General features: G+C 49.4%; 2 protein-coding genes across 7 annotated transcripts in view; one reads left to right on the top strand and one right to left on the bottom strand.

Annotated features, from left to right (window-relative positions):
• The window catches only part of PTGIS (prostaglandin I2 synthase), a 46,032-nt gene extending 35,818 nt beyond the window's left edge, over positions 1-10,214 (top strand). For all 4 annotated transcript variants that reach the window (XM_043479277.1, XM_043479278.1, XM_043479276.1 and 1 more), the window contains 4 exons: positions 4,141-4,309; positions 5,269-5,450; positions 6,628-6,779; positions 9,387-10,214. In XM_043479277.1, coding sequence (XP_043335212.1) covers positions 4,141-4,309; positions 5,269-5,450; positions 6,628-6,779; positions 9,387-9,531 — 648 coding nt within the window. In that variant the 3' untranslated portion in view covers positions 9,532-10,214. The remainder of the gene's footprint in view (positions 1-4,140; positions 4,310-5,268; positions 5,451-6,627; positions 6,780-9,386) is intronic.
• Positions 10,215-15,648: 5,434 nt separating this feature from the next.
• On the bottom strand, positions 15,649-17,029 carry LOC122448179 (peptide chain release factor 1-like, mitochondrial). Of its 3 annotated transcripts, XM_043479281.1 has the most exons (3): positions 16,736-17,029; positions 16,607-16,686; positions 15,649-16,422 (listed from the first exon to the last, which is right to left on the bottom strand). In XM_043479281.1, the coding sequence occupies exons 1-3, from the start codon at positions 16,992-16,994 to the stop codon at positions 16,366-16,368; spliced, it is 396 nt and encodes a 131-aa protein (XP_043335216.1). In that variant the 5' UTR covers positions 16,995-17,029; the 3' UTR covers positions 15,649-16,365. The 3 variants fall into 3 exon arrangements, with proteins under 3 accessions (XP_043335216.1, XP_043335214.1, XP_043335215.1); XM_043479279.1 differs by having other exon boundaries at positions 15,649-16,686; XM_043479280.1 differs by having other exon boundaries at positions 15,649-16,686; positions 16,845-16,986.
• Positions 17,030-17,624: the final 595 nt, after the last annotated feature.

Below are 17,624 nucleotides of genomic sequence, written 5' to 3'. Positions count from 1 at the left end.
CCCTCCTCCTGGTGGCGGAGAGCTTCTCTCGAATTCTAGCGCAGATCCTAAGTCTGGTACCCACTGGCCCAGCCCAGGTCACCCGTCCCCTCTGAGTCCATCACTGACTGACTGACTAGACCAAGCCGACTCCTATGACCACACTGAGGTCTGGAGGGGGTTTGTTCAGCCCCAGACAGTCCACACAGGCTTCTAGTGAAGTGGAGACGGTACTCCAAAGGAAAATGGGCTGAGGAGTGATGCGGCGCAGGCAGGCTGCAGGCCAACCCCGCTCCTGTTGACGGACAGTGCGGTGGGGAGGCCACAAGGTGGCGGATGTGAGTCGCCGCGCACCGGGTCTGGCCCCCGGGAGCGCCCCCTGGAGGTCAGCTCCCGGGTGACGTTCACAGAGAAGGTAGCCTGGAGCCCGAGGCTGCTGGAAGGTGGACTTTGCTGCGGGCGGGAATGAGATGAGACCAGAAGTGTTCTCCTGGGTGAGCTGAGGCAAGGCTCCACGGGAGAACACTCAGCTGCCAGGGTAGTGGTCTAAAGATCTCAAGGTTGTGTGATCAGACACACACAGACGCACGCACACTCACACCTCTGTGCAGTTGGGTGGACTGCAGTCTTCGTCACCTCCCTAACTCGCCGCAGCCTCCTCCTGAAGGAGCTGACTGAGCAGCCTCCTTTCCCGGTCCTGCTTTGTAATTAATGAGCGGTGGCCCCCATCTGACCATCTGGACGAGATAAAAGGACCTTGGCACTGAGTTAACCCAGAGCTGAATTATTTATCGCCTACATTCCACCGGCTGTTCAAGTGATGGACAGCAAGTGACCTTGCTTGTCTCAGCTGGACCTGAGGTGCTGGAGGAAACCTCAGAGAGTCCAGGGCTCCTATGGATTCTCAACCTGAGGGAGGGGCCGGGGAGAGGGAGAGACCATTTCTGAGCTCAGCCGGAGGAGGGAGTCCTTTATACTCCTTGTGGCCACCCCAGAAGTGAGCGTGTTTTTACTCCCATTTTACCAAGAGGGGGGGTTCTGAAACCCAGAGAGGGGTGGGGCTTGTACAGTCATAGGGAGTGGGCAGCCAGGATTTGAACCCAATTCTGCCTGGTCTTGGTCCTGGTCCAGGGCTCTGCCAGCCCCCTTCCAGGCTTCCTTGGAGGTCCCCAGCCCAAAGGGCCACAAATAGTTTATTCAACAAATATCATTGAGCCCCCAATATATGCTGGGCAGCGGGCAGGACTTGGACATGCTTAGATTTCCTTTTCAGTTAAAAGTGGGATGATACCGGTGCCTGCTGGACGAGGGAACCTGGCACCTCCGAATTCACGGCAGCTAAAGAGAAAGAAAATCCGTTCCACTGTCACTGATGCCCATCCCAGCTTCTGTCCCAGAGGCAACCTGAGCGGCCAGGTTCTAGAGTCTCTTTCTAGAGCCGGCCTGTGCTCTTCATATGTACATATCCCTCTTCAAATACACACACAAGCGGTCGCACACTGAGCCCCCATCCTGCAGCTTGCTTTGGTGCATCTTGGCTCCAGACACACATTTAAATGCAGTCAGTTCCTTTTTAACCACTTCCGGTATCATCATCCTATGGATGGGTCATCGTTGATCTCACTGATCTGTTGCTAGATGTTGAGGTTGCCTCCAGTCTTTTGCTGTTACTTCAGCGCTGTGATAAATATCCTTGTGCAAATGTCCTTTTGTCCACGTGCAGCTGTGTCTGTAATAGAATCGCTGGGTAAACATGACATTTGATGACTACTTAATATTCCATTATGAAGATTGGATAGGAGAGTCATTTATGGTAGATGAAAATCTTCCTCCCGAATGAAGGCTAATTTGTATTCCAGCCATGTCTAGAGTTCATTTAAGGGTACCCATACATATTTAGCCACATGCTGAATACCTGAGTGTTACTCAGCCAAGGATGCAGTCTTGGAGCAAAAAGTTTTTATTCATTTTCCTAATTACCTAACTCCTGAGAAGTTTTACATAATTTTTGTTCAGGAAACAAATAGCTTTCACGATCACCACTGGTTATTGCTGCTTTGCTATATCCACATACGATACTCAAATATTTGAAAGCAAACATTCAGATATTGTAGTAGTTCCCTATTGTTACATGACAACTGACCACAAAAACTCAGTGGCATACCCTGATGAGTGTTTATTTAACTCACCGGTCTGTGGGGCTGCTAGGAGTCAGCTGGTCTAGACTGGGCTCAACTGGACAGCTCAGCTCTGCTCAATGGCCTCCTCTTGGGATCAGGTGGCTTGCCAGGCAAGTGGAAATGCACAAGGTCTCTTAAGGCCTGTGTTCAGTCAGTTCTGCCTCATTCTATTGGCCAAAACACATCACATGGCTGAGCCCAAATCCATGGGACCAGGAAATACATCCTACCCCTTTAATGGAAGGAAGTACAGAGTCACATGATAAGAGGCATGGATGTTAAGAAGCATGGGGAACTGGGGCTAAGGATGCATCCATCCTCAGATTTAACAATAATCTTTGTTTTTAAAGTCTTTTCTTGAATTTTGTACAATATTGCTTCTGTTTTGTTTTGGTTTTTTGCTGGCAAGGCATGTGGGATCTTAGCTTCCTGACCAGGGATCAAACCCATACCCCCTGCACTGGAAGGCAAAATCTTAACTGCTGGCCAGGGAAGTCCCAACAGAAATCTTAATTGATACATTGTGTTCTTATTATCAACATTTTCACGGATTCAGTTCAGTTCACTTCAGTCGCTCAGTCGTGCCTGACTCTTTGCGACCCCATGGACTGCAGCACGCCAGGCCTCCTTGTCCATCACCAACTCCCAGAGCTTGCTCAAACTCATGTCCATCGAGTCAGTGATGCTATCCAACCATCTCATCTTCTGTTGTCCCCTTCTCCTGCCTTCAGTCTTTCCCAGCATCAGGGTCTTTTCCAGTGAGTCCGTTCTTCACATCAGGTGGCCAAAGTAGTGGAGTTCCAGCTTCAGCATCAGCCCTTCCAATGAATATTCAGTACTAATTTCCTTTAGGATGGACTGGTTGGATCTCCTTGCAGTCCAAGGGACTCTCAAGTGTCTTCTCCAACACCATAGTTCAAAAGCATCAATTCTTCAGTGCTTAGCTTTCTTTATAGTCCAGCTCTCACATCCTTACATGACTACTGGAAAAACCATAGCTTGTACTAGATGGACCTTTGTCAGCAAAGTAATGTTTCTGCTTTTTAATATGCTGCCTACGTTGGTCATAGCTTTCCTTCCAGGGAGCAAGCATCTTTTAAGTTAAGATTTCGCCTTCCAGTGCAGGGGGTATGGGTTTGATCCCTGGTCAGGAAGCTAAGATCCCACATGCCTTGCTAGCAAAAAACCAAAAGATGCTGCAAGCATCTTCCAGCAAGCATGGCTGCAGCCACCATCTGCAGTGATTTTGGTGCCCCCAAAGTAAAGTCTGTCACTGTTTCCCCATCTATTTGCCATGAAGTGATAGGACTGGATGCCATGAGCTTAGTTTTTTGAAAGTTGAGTTTTAAGCGACTTTTTCACTCTCCTCTTTCACTTTCATCAAGAGGCTCTTTAGTTTTTCTTCCTTTTCTGCCATAAGGGTGATGTCATCTGCCTATCTGAGGTTATTGATATTTCTCCTGGCAATCTTGATTCCAGCTTGTGCTTCATCCAGTCCGAAATTTCTCATTATGTACTCTGCATAGGGTGACAATATACAGCTTTGATGTACTCCTTTCCCAATGTGGAACCAGTTGGTTGTTCCATGTCCAGTTCTAACTGTTGCTTCTTGACCTGCATACAGATTTCTCAGGAGGCAGGTCAGGTGGTCTGGTTAGCTATGGAGATTCACTCAAACCACTGTGCATAGTTCACTGATTAGCTGCAGAGATGACCTGTGTGACCTCAGTGTGGTCCTTTTGCTCAAGGTCAGGGATGCCAAGAATGGCCTTGAAGTAGGCACGGGGCTATGCCCAAGCCGCAGGGCATGTTTGAGCCATGTCCTGAGCTGGAGGTAGACGTGAGTCATGTGGGGGGTGAGGCGGGGTGGGGTGGGAACCCAGGCTTCCCAACCCCTGTACCTGGGCCAGGGCTGTGTCCACGGCACAGACCAATCAACTCTCACCTCAGCTTTGCCCTCTGGGGCTTCTTCTCATTGCAGGGGAACATGGGTCCTGCTGCCTTCTGGCTCCTGCTCTTTCTCCTCAAGAACCCCGAGGCCCTGGCCGCCGTCCGTGGAGAGCTTGAGACTGTCCTCTTGGGAGCAGAACAGCCCATTTCGCAGATGACCACCCTCCCACAGAAAGTTTTGGACAGCATGCCTGTGCTGGGTGAGACAGACCCTCCAAGAGAGCTCCAAAGACCTCGGTGTCATGGGCACCCCCAAAACCCTTCCTCCCCATCATGGGTTCCCATCAGTTCCTCTGACCTAAGGCCCCCCTGGGCCGCCTATCTTCACAGACCTGGTGTCTCCACACCCCGGTCTTCACTACCTGAGTCTCATGGTCTAGTAGGAGGCTTTTGGTTGCAGGTGGCAAAAAATCTAACTTAAATGGGCTGAAGCAGAAAAGGGATTTCAATGGGGGCAGGTAACTAAAAAGTCTAGAGGAACTAGCTCCAGACCCAGGTAGATCCAGGCGGTTTAACGACACCCTCAGGTCTCAGTCTGTCTCCGTCCTCAGCTCCATTTTCCACTCCAGTCTCGAGCTGGCAAGATGGCCGCCAGTGGCGCCGGGCTGCCTGCCCAGGGAGGGTGTGCGTCTCTGCCACGTTCCTAGCCGAAGTCCCAGGAATGGCTCTCATTGGCTCTCTTCAGGTCATGTGCCCATCCGGAGCCAATCATGAGGTTCCGAGGGTTGGGCTGCTCTGATTAGCCAGTCGCGGCGCATCCCAGGTGTTGGGTGTGGAATGCGCAGCACAACCCCTGAGTGGGTAGCGGGGTGGTCCCCGGAAGAAAACAGGGAACTGTTTCCAGAAGGAGGACGTCTGCTGGGCAGGCGGACATAGCCAAACCCCGCTGTCTCCCCAGCCCTCTCAGATATCTGCCTGGCTCCCAACTTCCCGGGCAGCTTCTTTTAGGCTCAGACCCAGAATTTCATGTCCAAAGTCTCTGCAGCAAACGCCTCTCATCTCGCGGCCGGTTTTGGCCTGGCTTTGTGATGGCGGGAGAGCCATGCACCGTCTCTCAGTCTCTGCACCTGCCACTGTCAGATGAGGGCCGCGGGGTGGCATTTCAGTGGTGGGGGGGGGACGCTGCTGACCGCCCCCGCCTTGAACCTGCCCCGTGCAGACAGCGTGCTGAGTGAGAGCCTCAGGCTCACCGCTGCGCCCTTCATCACCCGCGAAGTCGTGGCCGACCTGGCCTTGCCCATGGCGGATGGGCGGGAATTCAGCCTGCGACGTGGGGACCGCCTCCTCCTCTTTCCCTTCCTGAGTCCCCAGAAGGACCCGGAGATCTACGCAGACCCGGAGGTAAAAGGCACACCAGGGGTCGTGGGGGGAAACGAGTGGATTCACGTTCTGCCCAGTCTCAGCGGCAGCCTGTCGGGCTCTTTATTTGCCGTGGATCCTTGCCCAGGTTACTGTCAGCTCTGTGTGTGTTTCCTCACCTGCGAAATGGACCTCGTGATAGCACCTACTGCCATGGGGTTGTCAGGAAGATTACATGTGATTATGTTAAGAAAGATCTTCACAGCACCTGGTACACACCAAGCACTGTGCAAGGGCCAGCTGAGCAATTTTTCCTATTTTTAGCATCTTATAATGTTAGCTTCTCAACGCTTTTCCTTCTCCCTAGATTTAAAAATGTGGCAGACTTTCACGATTTCTAACAGTTTCGGATGTTTACTGTGTGCCGTGTTCTGTACTGTGCGTGCATGCGTGCACCCACCACCTATCCTTCCATCCCTGCTTGCAACCACCATCCATCCATCCCTGCATCCCTCCTTCCATGTATACATCCATCCACCATCCATCCATGCATCCACCCTTGCATGCAGCAGTCATCAACTCACTCTCCCATCTGTCTGTCCACTGGTCCAGTCACCTATCCTTCCACCTACTCTGTACAAAAAGCCCCGTGCTCAAATGCACTCTTCACGTTACCCCTCTACACTGTAATCAGAGGAAACTGGCATTCTCTTCTGTAAAAATAATTTTAATTTCATTTATTTAAAATTGTTTTATATGTAAAATAATATATACTTTAAGACAGAAATATAGACATGTATACATTTACAAATAAAAATCTGTCTTCATTTCCCTTCCTCTCCAGCTCCTCAGGGTTGCCTAACTGTGGTTGGGAGTGTGTCCTTTAGATATTTATGTCATTTTACAGACACACAACACGCTCACACTCATGTGAATAAGTATGTGTTTATATATTCACGGAATCACACAATATTGTGACACTTTCTTTTTCACCCAACAACCCGTCTTAGAAGTTCTTTCCAGTGTCAGCACACACAGACCGAGCTCAACCTTATCATTAGCTGCCATCATTTTTAACCAGTTCCCGTCAGTTGAGCTTTGCATTGTCTCCACTGCCTCTTTCTTACCAACAAGACTGTGATAAACACCGTCAGACATTTGTCTCCATACTTCCCTATTTGGGGGCTGGAGTCAGAAAGGGACATTCTTCCTGTTTCAGGTGTTTAAATACAACCGATTCCTGAACCCTGATGGATCAGAGAAGAAAGACTTCTACAAAGATGGGAAGCGACTGAAGAACTACAGCCTGCCGTGGGGAGCGGGGCACAACCAGTGCCTGGGGAGGGGCTACGCCGTCAACAGCATCAAACAGTGAGTGCCGGGCACGCGGAGCCCCGGGCCCCATAAACTCTCTTCCCTGGACCCCGTGCGCTTTCCCCTCAGATAACAAACCAGGGGATGACATCCACCTTCTGTTGAGCTGGGTCACCTCTGCCTCTGTCTCCGCAACTGTAAAATAGGGGTACTGATCATCTTACATCGCCAGGGGTGTCAGGACGAGTAAGTGGGACCTTTCTAGGTACTTCAGCCACTGCCTGGCTCATTGTAGGCTTTTAATACAGGTTATTATTGTAATTACTACTATTACCACTTTAATGTGCAGGCATTATGCTAGTGAATGGGCACATTCCATTAACCTTTGGCCTCAGTTTTCACAGCAGTAAAGTGGAGATCATTTACTGTTGGTTCCACTCTAAAACTTCCAGTGCATTCTTGAAAATCCCTGCGCTGTGGGAAACCACACAATAAAAACCACAGGGCTGTGGTGAAGATAGGGCTGGGGCCCAGCACTCAGAAACCTTGTCAATGACACAAAAAGACAGTGCGCCCTGGAAAATATGGCAGCACAGGTTTATTGTTGTTGTCCAGTCGCTCAGTTGTGTGGCCTCTTTGCGACCCCAGGGACTGCAGCACGCTAGGCTTCCCTGTTCATCTCCAACTGCCTGAGCTTACTCAAACTCAAGTCCATCAAGTTGTTGATGCCATCAAACCATCTCATCCTCTGTCGTCCCCTTCTCCTCCCGCCTTCAATCTTTCCCAGCATCAGGGTCTTTTCCAATGAGTCAATTCTTCACATCAGGTGGCCAAAGTATTGGAGCTTCAGCTTCAGCACCAGTCTTCCAATGAATATTCAGGGTTGATTTTCTTTAGGATTTACTTTAGGGCCCTACCATAGGTTTACACATGTTAAATGGAATAAATAGAAACACCTAAGTGGTACAATAAATACGGTGCTTTACTTTGGCCATGACCTGATGTTTGCCATGGAAGCAGGCATTGGATGGAGCTGTGAGTCACACTGAAGCCTGGGAGGTGGTTATCTGAGGTTGGACGCCTGATGGGAATGGTGTGACTCTTCACCCACCTGGTGTACTGAGGTCTCTGGGGGACAGAGTTTAGGTGTGTGTGTTTTGTGGATTCCTGCTCAGCTTCATTCAGCTGGGTGCAGTTTTTCATTCTCTTAATGTTTCTTGCGGATGAAGTGACCACAGGCAGATGTGAAATTTGTGTTACGCCTCATTCGCACCCTGATGGATAAATCCCACTGAAACGAATTCTCGTGTTCAAAACAAGTGTTACAGCAGAACTGACTGTAGTTCCTACTCCAGAAAGTTTTTGGACAGATGAAAGAGATAATGGATAGGAAATGCTTAGCAAAGTGTCTGGCACATTAAGTTTAGCTAATCTGTTATTTTTGTCTGTTCATCATCATGATAACTGACTCTACAGGTCAAAGCATTCCTCACGGTCAGAAACCTGGTGAATGAAGGTGCCAGGCTCCAAATCGGGGTGTGGGTACAGATCCCCCAACACAATGGTATAAACTCACCCTCTGCCACTCTACAGCTTCAGAGCTGGAAGGAACACAGCTCACCCCTTTGACCAGATGGGGAAACTGAGGCCCAGAGTGGGAAGGAAACCCGACAGGAGTCACACGCCCTTAAGAGGCAGAGCCCAAGTCAGTGCCCAGCTCCCCTGCCCAGAGCGCTGACGCTGCTCTGTCCTCATCTCCCCTCTTCTTCACTCATTTAGTCAGATGAAAGGGTCTTCCCTGCCGTGTGTTGTGCCAGCATCGGGTGCCCGGGGGGCGGTGGGGGGCGGTGATGGTAGGGCCCAGAGGAGTAGAGGATCAGGCTGACCTTAACTCATACAGGCGGTGGTAAGATCGGCTGGCGGAACCAGTTCACACTGCGGGGCGGTGGGCTGCCACCCCTCTTACGGGCCCACTGATTGCATCATCACACGGTTCGTGTACTTGTCAGGACAGTGTTCCAGGCGATGGCCGTGCCTGCTGTGCGTCCTGCTCTCCCAGCGTCCCCACGGCTGTCTGGAGGAGGGGTGCCCGCTTCTGATCTTACGAAGGCAGCTGTGGTTTAGCAGCAGCCCAGACCAGGGCAGGCAGTCGGGGTTCCAGGAGTTTGCTGGGGCCTGGGGTGAGGATGGTGGGAAGAATCAGGAAGGGCCAGTGTCCATATTAACCAGGAGAAGCTCAGTTTTGCTGCTGTGGCAGATGACCCCCAAGTGGACCCCCAGGCTTGTACAGGTGTGGTTCCCACTCACACAATGTCAGCTGTGGGTTTGCGGGGGTGCTCTTCCCCTCCATGCGGGGACTTGGGGGCCAGGTTCTTCCCACCTTCCAGCTCTATCATCTCAACGTGAAGCCCAGGCAGCCGAGAGAGCTGGAGGGCGGGGCACTGGCTCTGAAAGGCTTTCGTTGGAATTGTCACTCCTGCCCACAGCCTGTCAGCCAGGACTCAGAAGCGTGTGGCCTTTGTGCTCTGCTTGCTCACCCTCCTTTCCCAGTTTTCCCAGAGTGAGAGCTGGGGTCAGACCAGGAGGAAGCCCTTTCTTTCCTGCCTGACTCTGAACAGACGCCCCTCTTTCCCCCTTCATGCCCCCGACACCATCTCTCCTTAGATTCGTGTTCCTTGTGCTGACGCACTTTGACCTGGAGCTGATCACCCCGGACGTGGACATCCCCGAGTTTGACCTCAGCCGGTACGGCTTCGGGCTGATGCAGCCAGAACAAGACGTGCCCATCCGTTACCGCATCCGGCCGTGAGCGCCACACGCCCAGCCTACCCCATCACCCAACTTCCCGTGCCTGCGTTCAGCCTGGGTGCCAGGCTTTGAACATCCAACAGTACCAGCATTATGCCTTCCCTGCTGTTCTTCAGAAGACTGTGCCTGGGGGCGGGGTGGGGGGTGGGGAGAAGAGTGAAGAAAAGACACCAAGAGCTGCACAGATTATCTGCGACAAAGTTCCAACGTGAGACTTTCTGCTCCCAGCTCCTCCCACCTTTGTGAAATCCGCTAAAACTACGGGTGTATGTGCTCAGTCGCTCAGTCGTGTCTGACTCTTTGTGGCCCCATGGACTGTAGTTTGCCAGGCTCCTCTGTCCACGGAAATGTTCCAGGCAAGAATACTGAAGTGGGTTGCCATTTCCTGCTCCAGGGGATCTTCCCAACCCAGGGACCGAACCTGCATCTCTTGCATCGCTAGCATGGCAGACAGATTCTTTATACTGCGCCACCTAAAGCTGCAGCAGACAGGTCAGACTAAGAGACCTCCTTACTGCTGTGTCACCAACCCACAAGGGATCGCCATCCAATGCCCTGGGTGTGGTCCAGGCCATAGCAAGTCAAAGCAGACGCTGGCCGTAAAAAGGCCATTCAGGGTCTAGCAGTACATCTATTGATATAAACTCTGTCCCTGAACTGTTATTAAACTACCTAAAAGCCAAAGAGTCTCTTAGCATGTCTGCTTTCCTGGGTGCCCCCTTCACTAGACACCTCCCCCATCTCTCTGTTCACACCAATCCTTGAGAAAACGCAGGAGGGTTTCCCGAGGCTGGAGCTTCCACGCGGGCTGAGGGCGGCCTCTGGATGCTGGGCTGCGAGGAGCAGGCTTCTCAGCGTTAAGAGTTCCGGGCTCCACATGGGATGGGCTCTCCCAGTGCTGGGACTCAGGCAGGGAATTAGCAGGACACAGTCCAGACGGGGTGGCCCCTGTGAAAGCAAGCAGCCAGGACTACTGGGGCTGATGGAGCCAAACAAGAGGAGACCTTGGTTTCTTCCATTCTAGCTCAGGAGCTCCAGCTCTGGGCCCCATCCAGATTGCAGGCCTGTTTCATTTGGCCCACATTTATAGAAAATACGGTAGTGTTACCTTGGCATCTTTGGAAGAATTGATTAAAAATGTCCAACTTCTCCTGAAAACGTGAAAGATCTGTCCACACTGGGCCTGTGTTCCCGAGGGCCACCATTAGCCAGAGCCGAGTAGCAGTGGTCTCCCTTAGCTGAAGCCCATGCGCTCTGGGTCACCAGCATTTCTACTTGGTCTGCTTTTCCATTCACAGTACCTCCCGTCCCCCGAAGGCACCGAAGTTTGAGAGCCTTGTTTCTACTCTTAGAGGTGGTATTGTAGGAGGTGGTGGATTGTTTCTCAGACCAACGGTCCTTTCTATCCTGGGTGCACCACCCTTTGATCAAACAGATCAGTGATGAAAACTTGCCTTTGCATTTAGGGAAGAAAACAAAAGACAGATCAAAGAGAAAAATTGCCTAGAAGCCGTTATTAGGATGATAAGTATTCTTGTTAATATTAGGTCCTGTTTATTGAAGACCCTCTAAATGCCTGTGACAGGAACAGTTTCTATTTTGATGGCATCTCTGGGAAGAGAGGATGGTTACATGCTCTTTATAGATGAGGAAATGGGCTTCAGAGAGGTGAAGTGACCTGCCCAGGGTCACACAGCTTACAAGCTAATAGAATTTCACAGACAGACTTACTCTCCCAGCAGCAAATGCTAGATGGACAGCTCTGTGCTCCTTGAGCTCAGAGGGGTGGTGGAGGGGCAGTTCTGTTTGGCAGCAGACCACAGACAGAGCCCGAGGCACCCATGGGTGGATAGAGACATGCATACACACATAACTAGGTCTCTGTAGCTTCAGCTGGAGGGATAAGAGAAGACCTTAGATCTCTGAATGTTCTGGGGTCCAGTCTCTTCTCAGGGAGGCACCGGGGCTTGGGGGCTTCCCTGGCCCCCTATCCCCCAGGCGGCCCCAGGATTCCCAGACAGTCTTTATGATTGGCAGGAGGCAGGATATCCCCAGGGAAACCCATCTTCACGCCTGGGTGACCCCCGCTGCCGCCTGCTTCTTAACTCTGCAGGAAATAGGAGCTGGCAGCCTCCTGAGGGAGGAGGAGCCGGTTTCCATGGAAACCCTCAGCTGCCTCATCCTGACTTGGAGGGGAAGGAAGGAGGCCGGCAGAAATAGCTCCGGGAAGATCTCTGGCGCGTGGCTTCCACCCTGATGTGCTCGGGAAAAGCCCTCTGATTATCCCCTTCCACATTAGGGCTGCTTTGTCGCTGAGACTAGATTCTCACCCATATTCAAAAGAGAGCCTGTTTCCTTTAAAGGGGACACCACCTGGAAGCCACAATCATTAGGAAGAGACAATTCTTCCACCAGGCAGCCCCAGCTGGTATTGGAGATATTGAAGTACAGCTTGGGAGAAAGTGCTTTGAACCCACCTTTGTTTTCATCTTTTTTTATTTTTTCTTTTTTTCCTTTCTTCTAAAAATACTGAGGTCGGAAATACACAGATGTTGACCTAACGGAGTGTTTCTGTACCACCATCATGATTATTATTTTTTGCTGTATTTTGTATAGTTGTTTACCAGTTTATTTCCTTTAAGTGGTCTCATTTTTTAAAACTTAAATTTGTTTAAAGAGGGGGCTTTTTTCCCCACTGCCGGTAACTGACAACATGTATCACTTGCTGCCAAAAATAGAAAGTGACTGTGAAACGTAATTCTGCTGGGGAGGGGTCCCCTGTGCGGGGTCACCAAGGCTCAGAGCCTGAGCTGTGTCTTCTGAGTTACAGAAAGGAACAGACAAGTGTTTGAGCGGCATTAAGGCCACGCCAGCAGCACCCTGAGACTTGGTCCTCGACAGTCATGGGGTGAAGGGGACAGGAAGAGGGGTAAGGTGCCCACCCCACGGGGGTGCATCACGCCCAGTGTGAGGGCCACCCCGGATCATCTCCCACCACTGCTTCCCGCCCACAGTGAGCGGGGGACCTCCCGCCTGCCCATTCTCCAGATGGAGAAACCGGCCCTGGGAGTTGAATCTTCTGGCTCAACGACGTTAATCTGAATGTTTTTTGTTGTTGTTTTTAAAGACGGTGTTTCGTGAGTAGCAGCGATTGTTCCACCTTGCTGTTTTAATAAAGAATTCTATTTTTACATGATATTGTCGAGCAGAAATGTGCTGAAATACATCAAATCATCCTTGTTTGTGGGGCTGCCTCTGACTGTGAGTCAGATTGAGAGTTGAGTGTCCAGAGAGGCGAGGTTGGCGCCTGGGAAGGGAATGGAGCACCTGGGTGCCTGGCTCTGGGACACGGCCTTTCATGGACAGAATCAAGTCACACCCCAGCCTCCCCCCAAGTGACATTACCATCTCCGTTTTAGAGGAGGAAACAGGGGCAGAGAGTGAAGTGGCTGCTCGGGATCATGCGATTAATAAGTAGTAGACCCGGGCGGGATTCAATCACAGGCTCCCTGCCTCCTGAGACCAGGCTCAGAATCTATCAACAATCCCCCTGAGGGCGGAGGGACCAGGTGTCCATAGAGGACCTTGGGGAAGAGGCTCACCACCCAAAGTAAAGCAAGCAGAGAAAGTCTCTTACAAATCTGCCACATGTTCCCCATGCTTCATGTAAATATATGCATTTGTTTTAATATTTAAAAGAAGGGGAGAGAAGATTTTCTTTCTTTTTTTTTTTTTTGGCCACACCTTGAGGCATGTGGGATCTTAGTTCCCTGACCAGGCATCAAACCTGTGCCCCTTGCAGTGAAATGCAGAGTCCTAACCACTGAACCACCAAGAATTCCCAGGAAGAAATTAATTAAAATAGCTTTGGGAAAACTTGAAAAGGGAGAATGGCTTTTTTTTTCCTCTCAAATCTTTGAGTAAAAATACTGTCCTGAGGCAAATGTCCCTCATATCAGTGTCCTCATCTGTGGGGGGCCACGGAGGCACATTTGGTGGGATTGGATTGGGCTGTGACAGACGTCTGAAAGTTACACAGCAGTACTTTATGCATTAAGATGTTTATATTCAATACAGCAGACATTGCTTTCGCTCTCATACAGATACAGGAGATCAGAGGTGGTATGGCATCTCCACAGTCACCAGGCTCTTCCTTTTGGTCCCTCCAGCATCTGTAACCAGTGCTTTCTACCTCAGGGTCCAGGATGGCTGCTTGCGCTCCTGCCATTTTGTCCACATTCCAGCCAGCAGGAAGGAGAGAGGAGGAAAGAAGAGAAAAATCTGCTTCTATCTCATTGGTTACAATTTAGTTGCATGACACTCCTTACTGCATAGGAGACTGGGAAATGTAGTCTTTCTCTCCAGAAGACCAACCTGTGCCTGAGGAGGGGCACTGCACCCCAGCTTGAGACGTGCTGTGTTATGCTGTCTTGTTTACCAGTCCTGGTCTGAGCCACATGCAGGGCCAGAGGGACAACACTTGGCTTCTCTGAGCCATTGACTTTATCAGCAGTCTGCAGCTCCAGGGTTTTGACTTTTCGGATTCTGTTCCATAAAAGTTAACAGAAAGACTCCAGAGTTTTATTTTGCCAGGTAAGAACATTAAGAAATGCATTTGGCACTTCCATTATCAATCTATGAATGGACATTGAATACCCCTAACACAGAGAAGTAGGTTCCATATCAGAATTAAACAGTCACTCAAGAGTCAATATTAAATAACTCTAAAGTGGAAACAACCCAAATGTCCTTCAACTGATGAGGGGATAAACACGATGTGGTATATTCATACAGCAGAAGACTAATTGTCAACGAAAAGAAACGATGTGCTGTTCCATGGTACAATACAGATGAATCTTAAAAACATACCTAACAAAAGAAGCCAGTCACAAAAAGCTACATATTGTATGATTCCATTCATATGAAATGTCCAGAATCGGTAAGTCAATAATGGCAGAAAGTAGGTTAGTGGTTTCCAGGGGTTAAGGAGCAGAGGTTATGGGGAGAACAAGAGGTCTTTTACATTCGGATGGTAAAAATCAGATCAGCTACTCCCTTGTTTAAAACCCATTAACTCCATTGCAATAAAATCCAGACACTTCCAGACAACCCTCGCCTACATGGTCTTTCTCTCCTCCTCTGTTTTTTTCTCCCACTCCATCTCAGTCCATTCTCACCCTCCCATACTCCGCCCTAGCCACAGCTGCCATCTTCTGTCTCCTTGAGCCCTCTAGCCTGCCCCAGGGCCTTTGCACCCACTCTCCTTTCTACCTTTATAGCTTGGTGATCACTCTGACTTAAGACTCATCAGCAGCATCACTCTCAGAGATTTCTTGAGTTGAAGTCACTGCCTTTCCTTCCCTTTATTCTTTTTTTTTTTTCTTGATTCCCTATGCATTTTTATTCTCCCATTTAGTCAATTTTTCATCTTGCCTGCACTTAGAGGCTGCCTATGAATTCGTTACCACTGATTGTGTTAGCTGTTGTAAATAAATAATCGCTGCTTGGACTGTCTGCACGATGGGAGGTGAACAGGACTCTACTTCTGAGCACAAACTTCCTGGAGCTCAGCCCAAGAAGGAGGACAGGGAGGATCACCATTTTCTACACAGCACAGCAGCAGACGTTTTCTAAAGGAAGGAGGGTTTTAAATAAAGCAACAATGAACATTTCAGCAGAAATGATACCACCATCCTGACAATCGTCCATTTTGTTCTGGCAGAAGACTGTATTGATTTTGGGGCTTCCCTGGTGGCTTAGATGGTAAAGTATCTACCTGCAGTGTTGGGGACCCAGGTTTGATTCCTGGGTCAGGAAGATTCCCTGGAGCAAGAACTGGCAACCCACTCCAGTATTCTTGGCTGGAGAATCCCATGGACAGAGGAGCCTGGTGGACCAGTAGCCCTGCAACCGTGGGGTCACAAAGAGTTGGACAGGACTGAGTGATAGATAGCATGACATGATGTGATTAAAATCAGAACATGAGGCTAGACTGTCATGACATGCATGATTCTTGGATACACGCTAAGATAATCAAGAGGGAAGTATTTCACAGTCCACTTTTAAAAAATTAAATAGTTAATATACAATAAATCAGTCACTCAGTCATGTCTGACTCTTTTTTTTTTTTTTTATATAAATTAGCTATTTATTAAAAATGTTACTCTCAACTGTGTTAACTCATGTGGTTCAAGAGAACACTGTATATACACAACCTGATTTGCTATAACAGAATTTTCAGAATCTATACAAATCTTTAGTAACAAATCAACTTAAACTTTTTTAGAAATAATTTCTACTAAAGATTCATAATTAGCATAGTCCTTCAATGACTGTACAAGTTCATCCAGTAGGTACTCTCCTTGCATAAAAGTTTCAAGATCATGAAGTGACTTGTTTATTCTGTGATCTGTGACCCGGTTCTGTGGAAAATTATATGTTCTTATTTTCTCTGACCTTCCTTTTGTGCCAATCTGAATCTTCCTAGCATTGTATCGTTTACTTGTTTCTTCTTCTAGCTGCAGGCTGTACAGTTTTGCACGTAACTTTTTCATAGCCATCTCTTTATTTTTCAGTTGAGATCTTTCTTGTTGGCATTCGGAAACAATACCCGTTGGGAGATGAACAATCCGGACAGCACTGTCCGTGGTGTTCACATGCTGCCCCCCAGCTCCACTGGCTCGCTTAGTATCAATCCTCAAATCCTTAGGATTAATCACCAGGTTAATCTCGGTGGGCTGGGGTAAGATGGCTACAGTCATGGTGCTGGTGTGGATGCGGCCTTGCTTCTCTGTCCTGGGCACTCTCTGGACTCTGTGCACACCTCCTTCAAACTTCATGTGCTTATAGGCTTCTGAACCCCCAATGCTGGCGGACGCATGTCTAAGGCCACCTATTTCACTTGGAAAATATTCCAGGGTTTCAAAATGCCATCTTTTAAATGCAGCATACTGCTGATACATATCAAATATCTCTGAGGTAAACAACATTGCCTCCTGACCCCCAACTCCTGCAGTTACCTCCAGGATCAAATCATTTTTATCTGTTTCTTCTGAGGGAACCAAAAGTAAGATAATCTGTTGCTTTAATTGAGCTATTTCTTTTTCACATGAAGTTATTTCATTTTCGGCAAGTTTCCTTAAGTCCTCATTTTCATCTTACAAAATATACCTCCTCTTTCCTCTATCTGACGGACAACATGCAGCCATGCAGCAGGTGCTGGGTCTCCTGCAGCTCCTGCTCCTTGTCGCTGAGAAGTCTGGCCGCCGCCACCAGCTCAGGCCGCCTGACCTGTAACTGGGCTTCAGAGCCTACCTGGCGCTCGAGGAAGGTCCGCAGAGGTCCGCCGCGTGCAAACAGCTCCTCCAGGGGCAGGTTACCGCAGCTGAGGTGTCGGCGGGCCGGGACAACATCCCGGCGGGCCCAAAAGCCCCGAAAAATATTCCAAAGTAACGGGGAGCGCATAACTACAGTCAGTCCACCATGGCAGACAAGACCCGGAAGTCATGTCTGACTCTTTGAGACTCTATGGACTGTATCCCACCAGGCTCCTCTGTCCATGGAATTTTCCAGGCAAGAATACTGGAGTGACTTGCCATTTCCTACTCCAGGGGTTCCCATTATTTGTAGTCTTACACTTTTACTTCCTTCCTTCACAGGGAGTATCAATACTAGATTATTTTTAAATGTCTCTGTTTATGTCTCCTGTTTAAATGTGAGCTCCAAGAGGGTGGGTTGGTTTCCCCACTGCTGCATTCCCAGCATGCAGCCTAAGCTCAACACCTAGTAGGTGCTTGGGGAATACGTGCTAATATGTGAGTGAATGGCGTTTTTCTCAACTTCGGAGAGTTTGTCCTTTATCTAGACAGTGTGGAGTCATAAAGGATTATAAGCAGGGGAGTGAGTTGGTCACACTTATGCCTTTAAAGGTCAACCCTCGTCACAATGGGGAGATTGGAGTCAAGGAAGTAGAAAACTAGGGAAGGCAGATGAGAGGGAAGGCAGAGGAGATCAGGTCAGCATGGACAAGGGCGATGGGAAAGAGGTGGAAGAGAGATCAGTCCCCAAAGACCAGGAGGGCTGGATTTAATGAAA

Source organism: Cervus canadensis, chromosome 10 (assembly GCF_019320065.1).
Source record: "Cervus canadensis isolate Bull #8, Minnesota chromosome 10, ASM1932006v1, whole genome shotgun sequence".
Lineage (NCBI taxonomy): Eukaryota > Metazoa > Chordata > Mammalia > Artiodactyla > Cervidae > Cervus > Cervus canadensis.
Note: the sequence above shows the minus strand (reverse complement) of the source record. Positions and strands in the feature narration are given on the sequence as shown.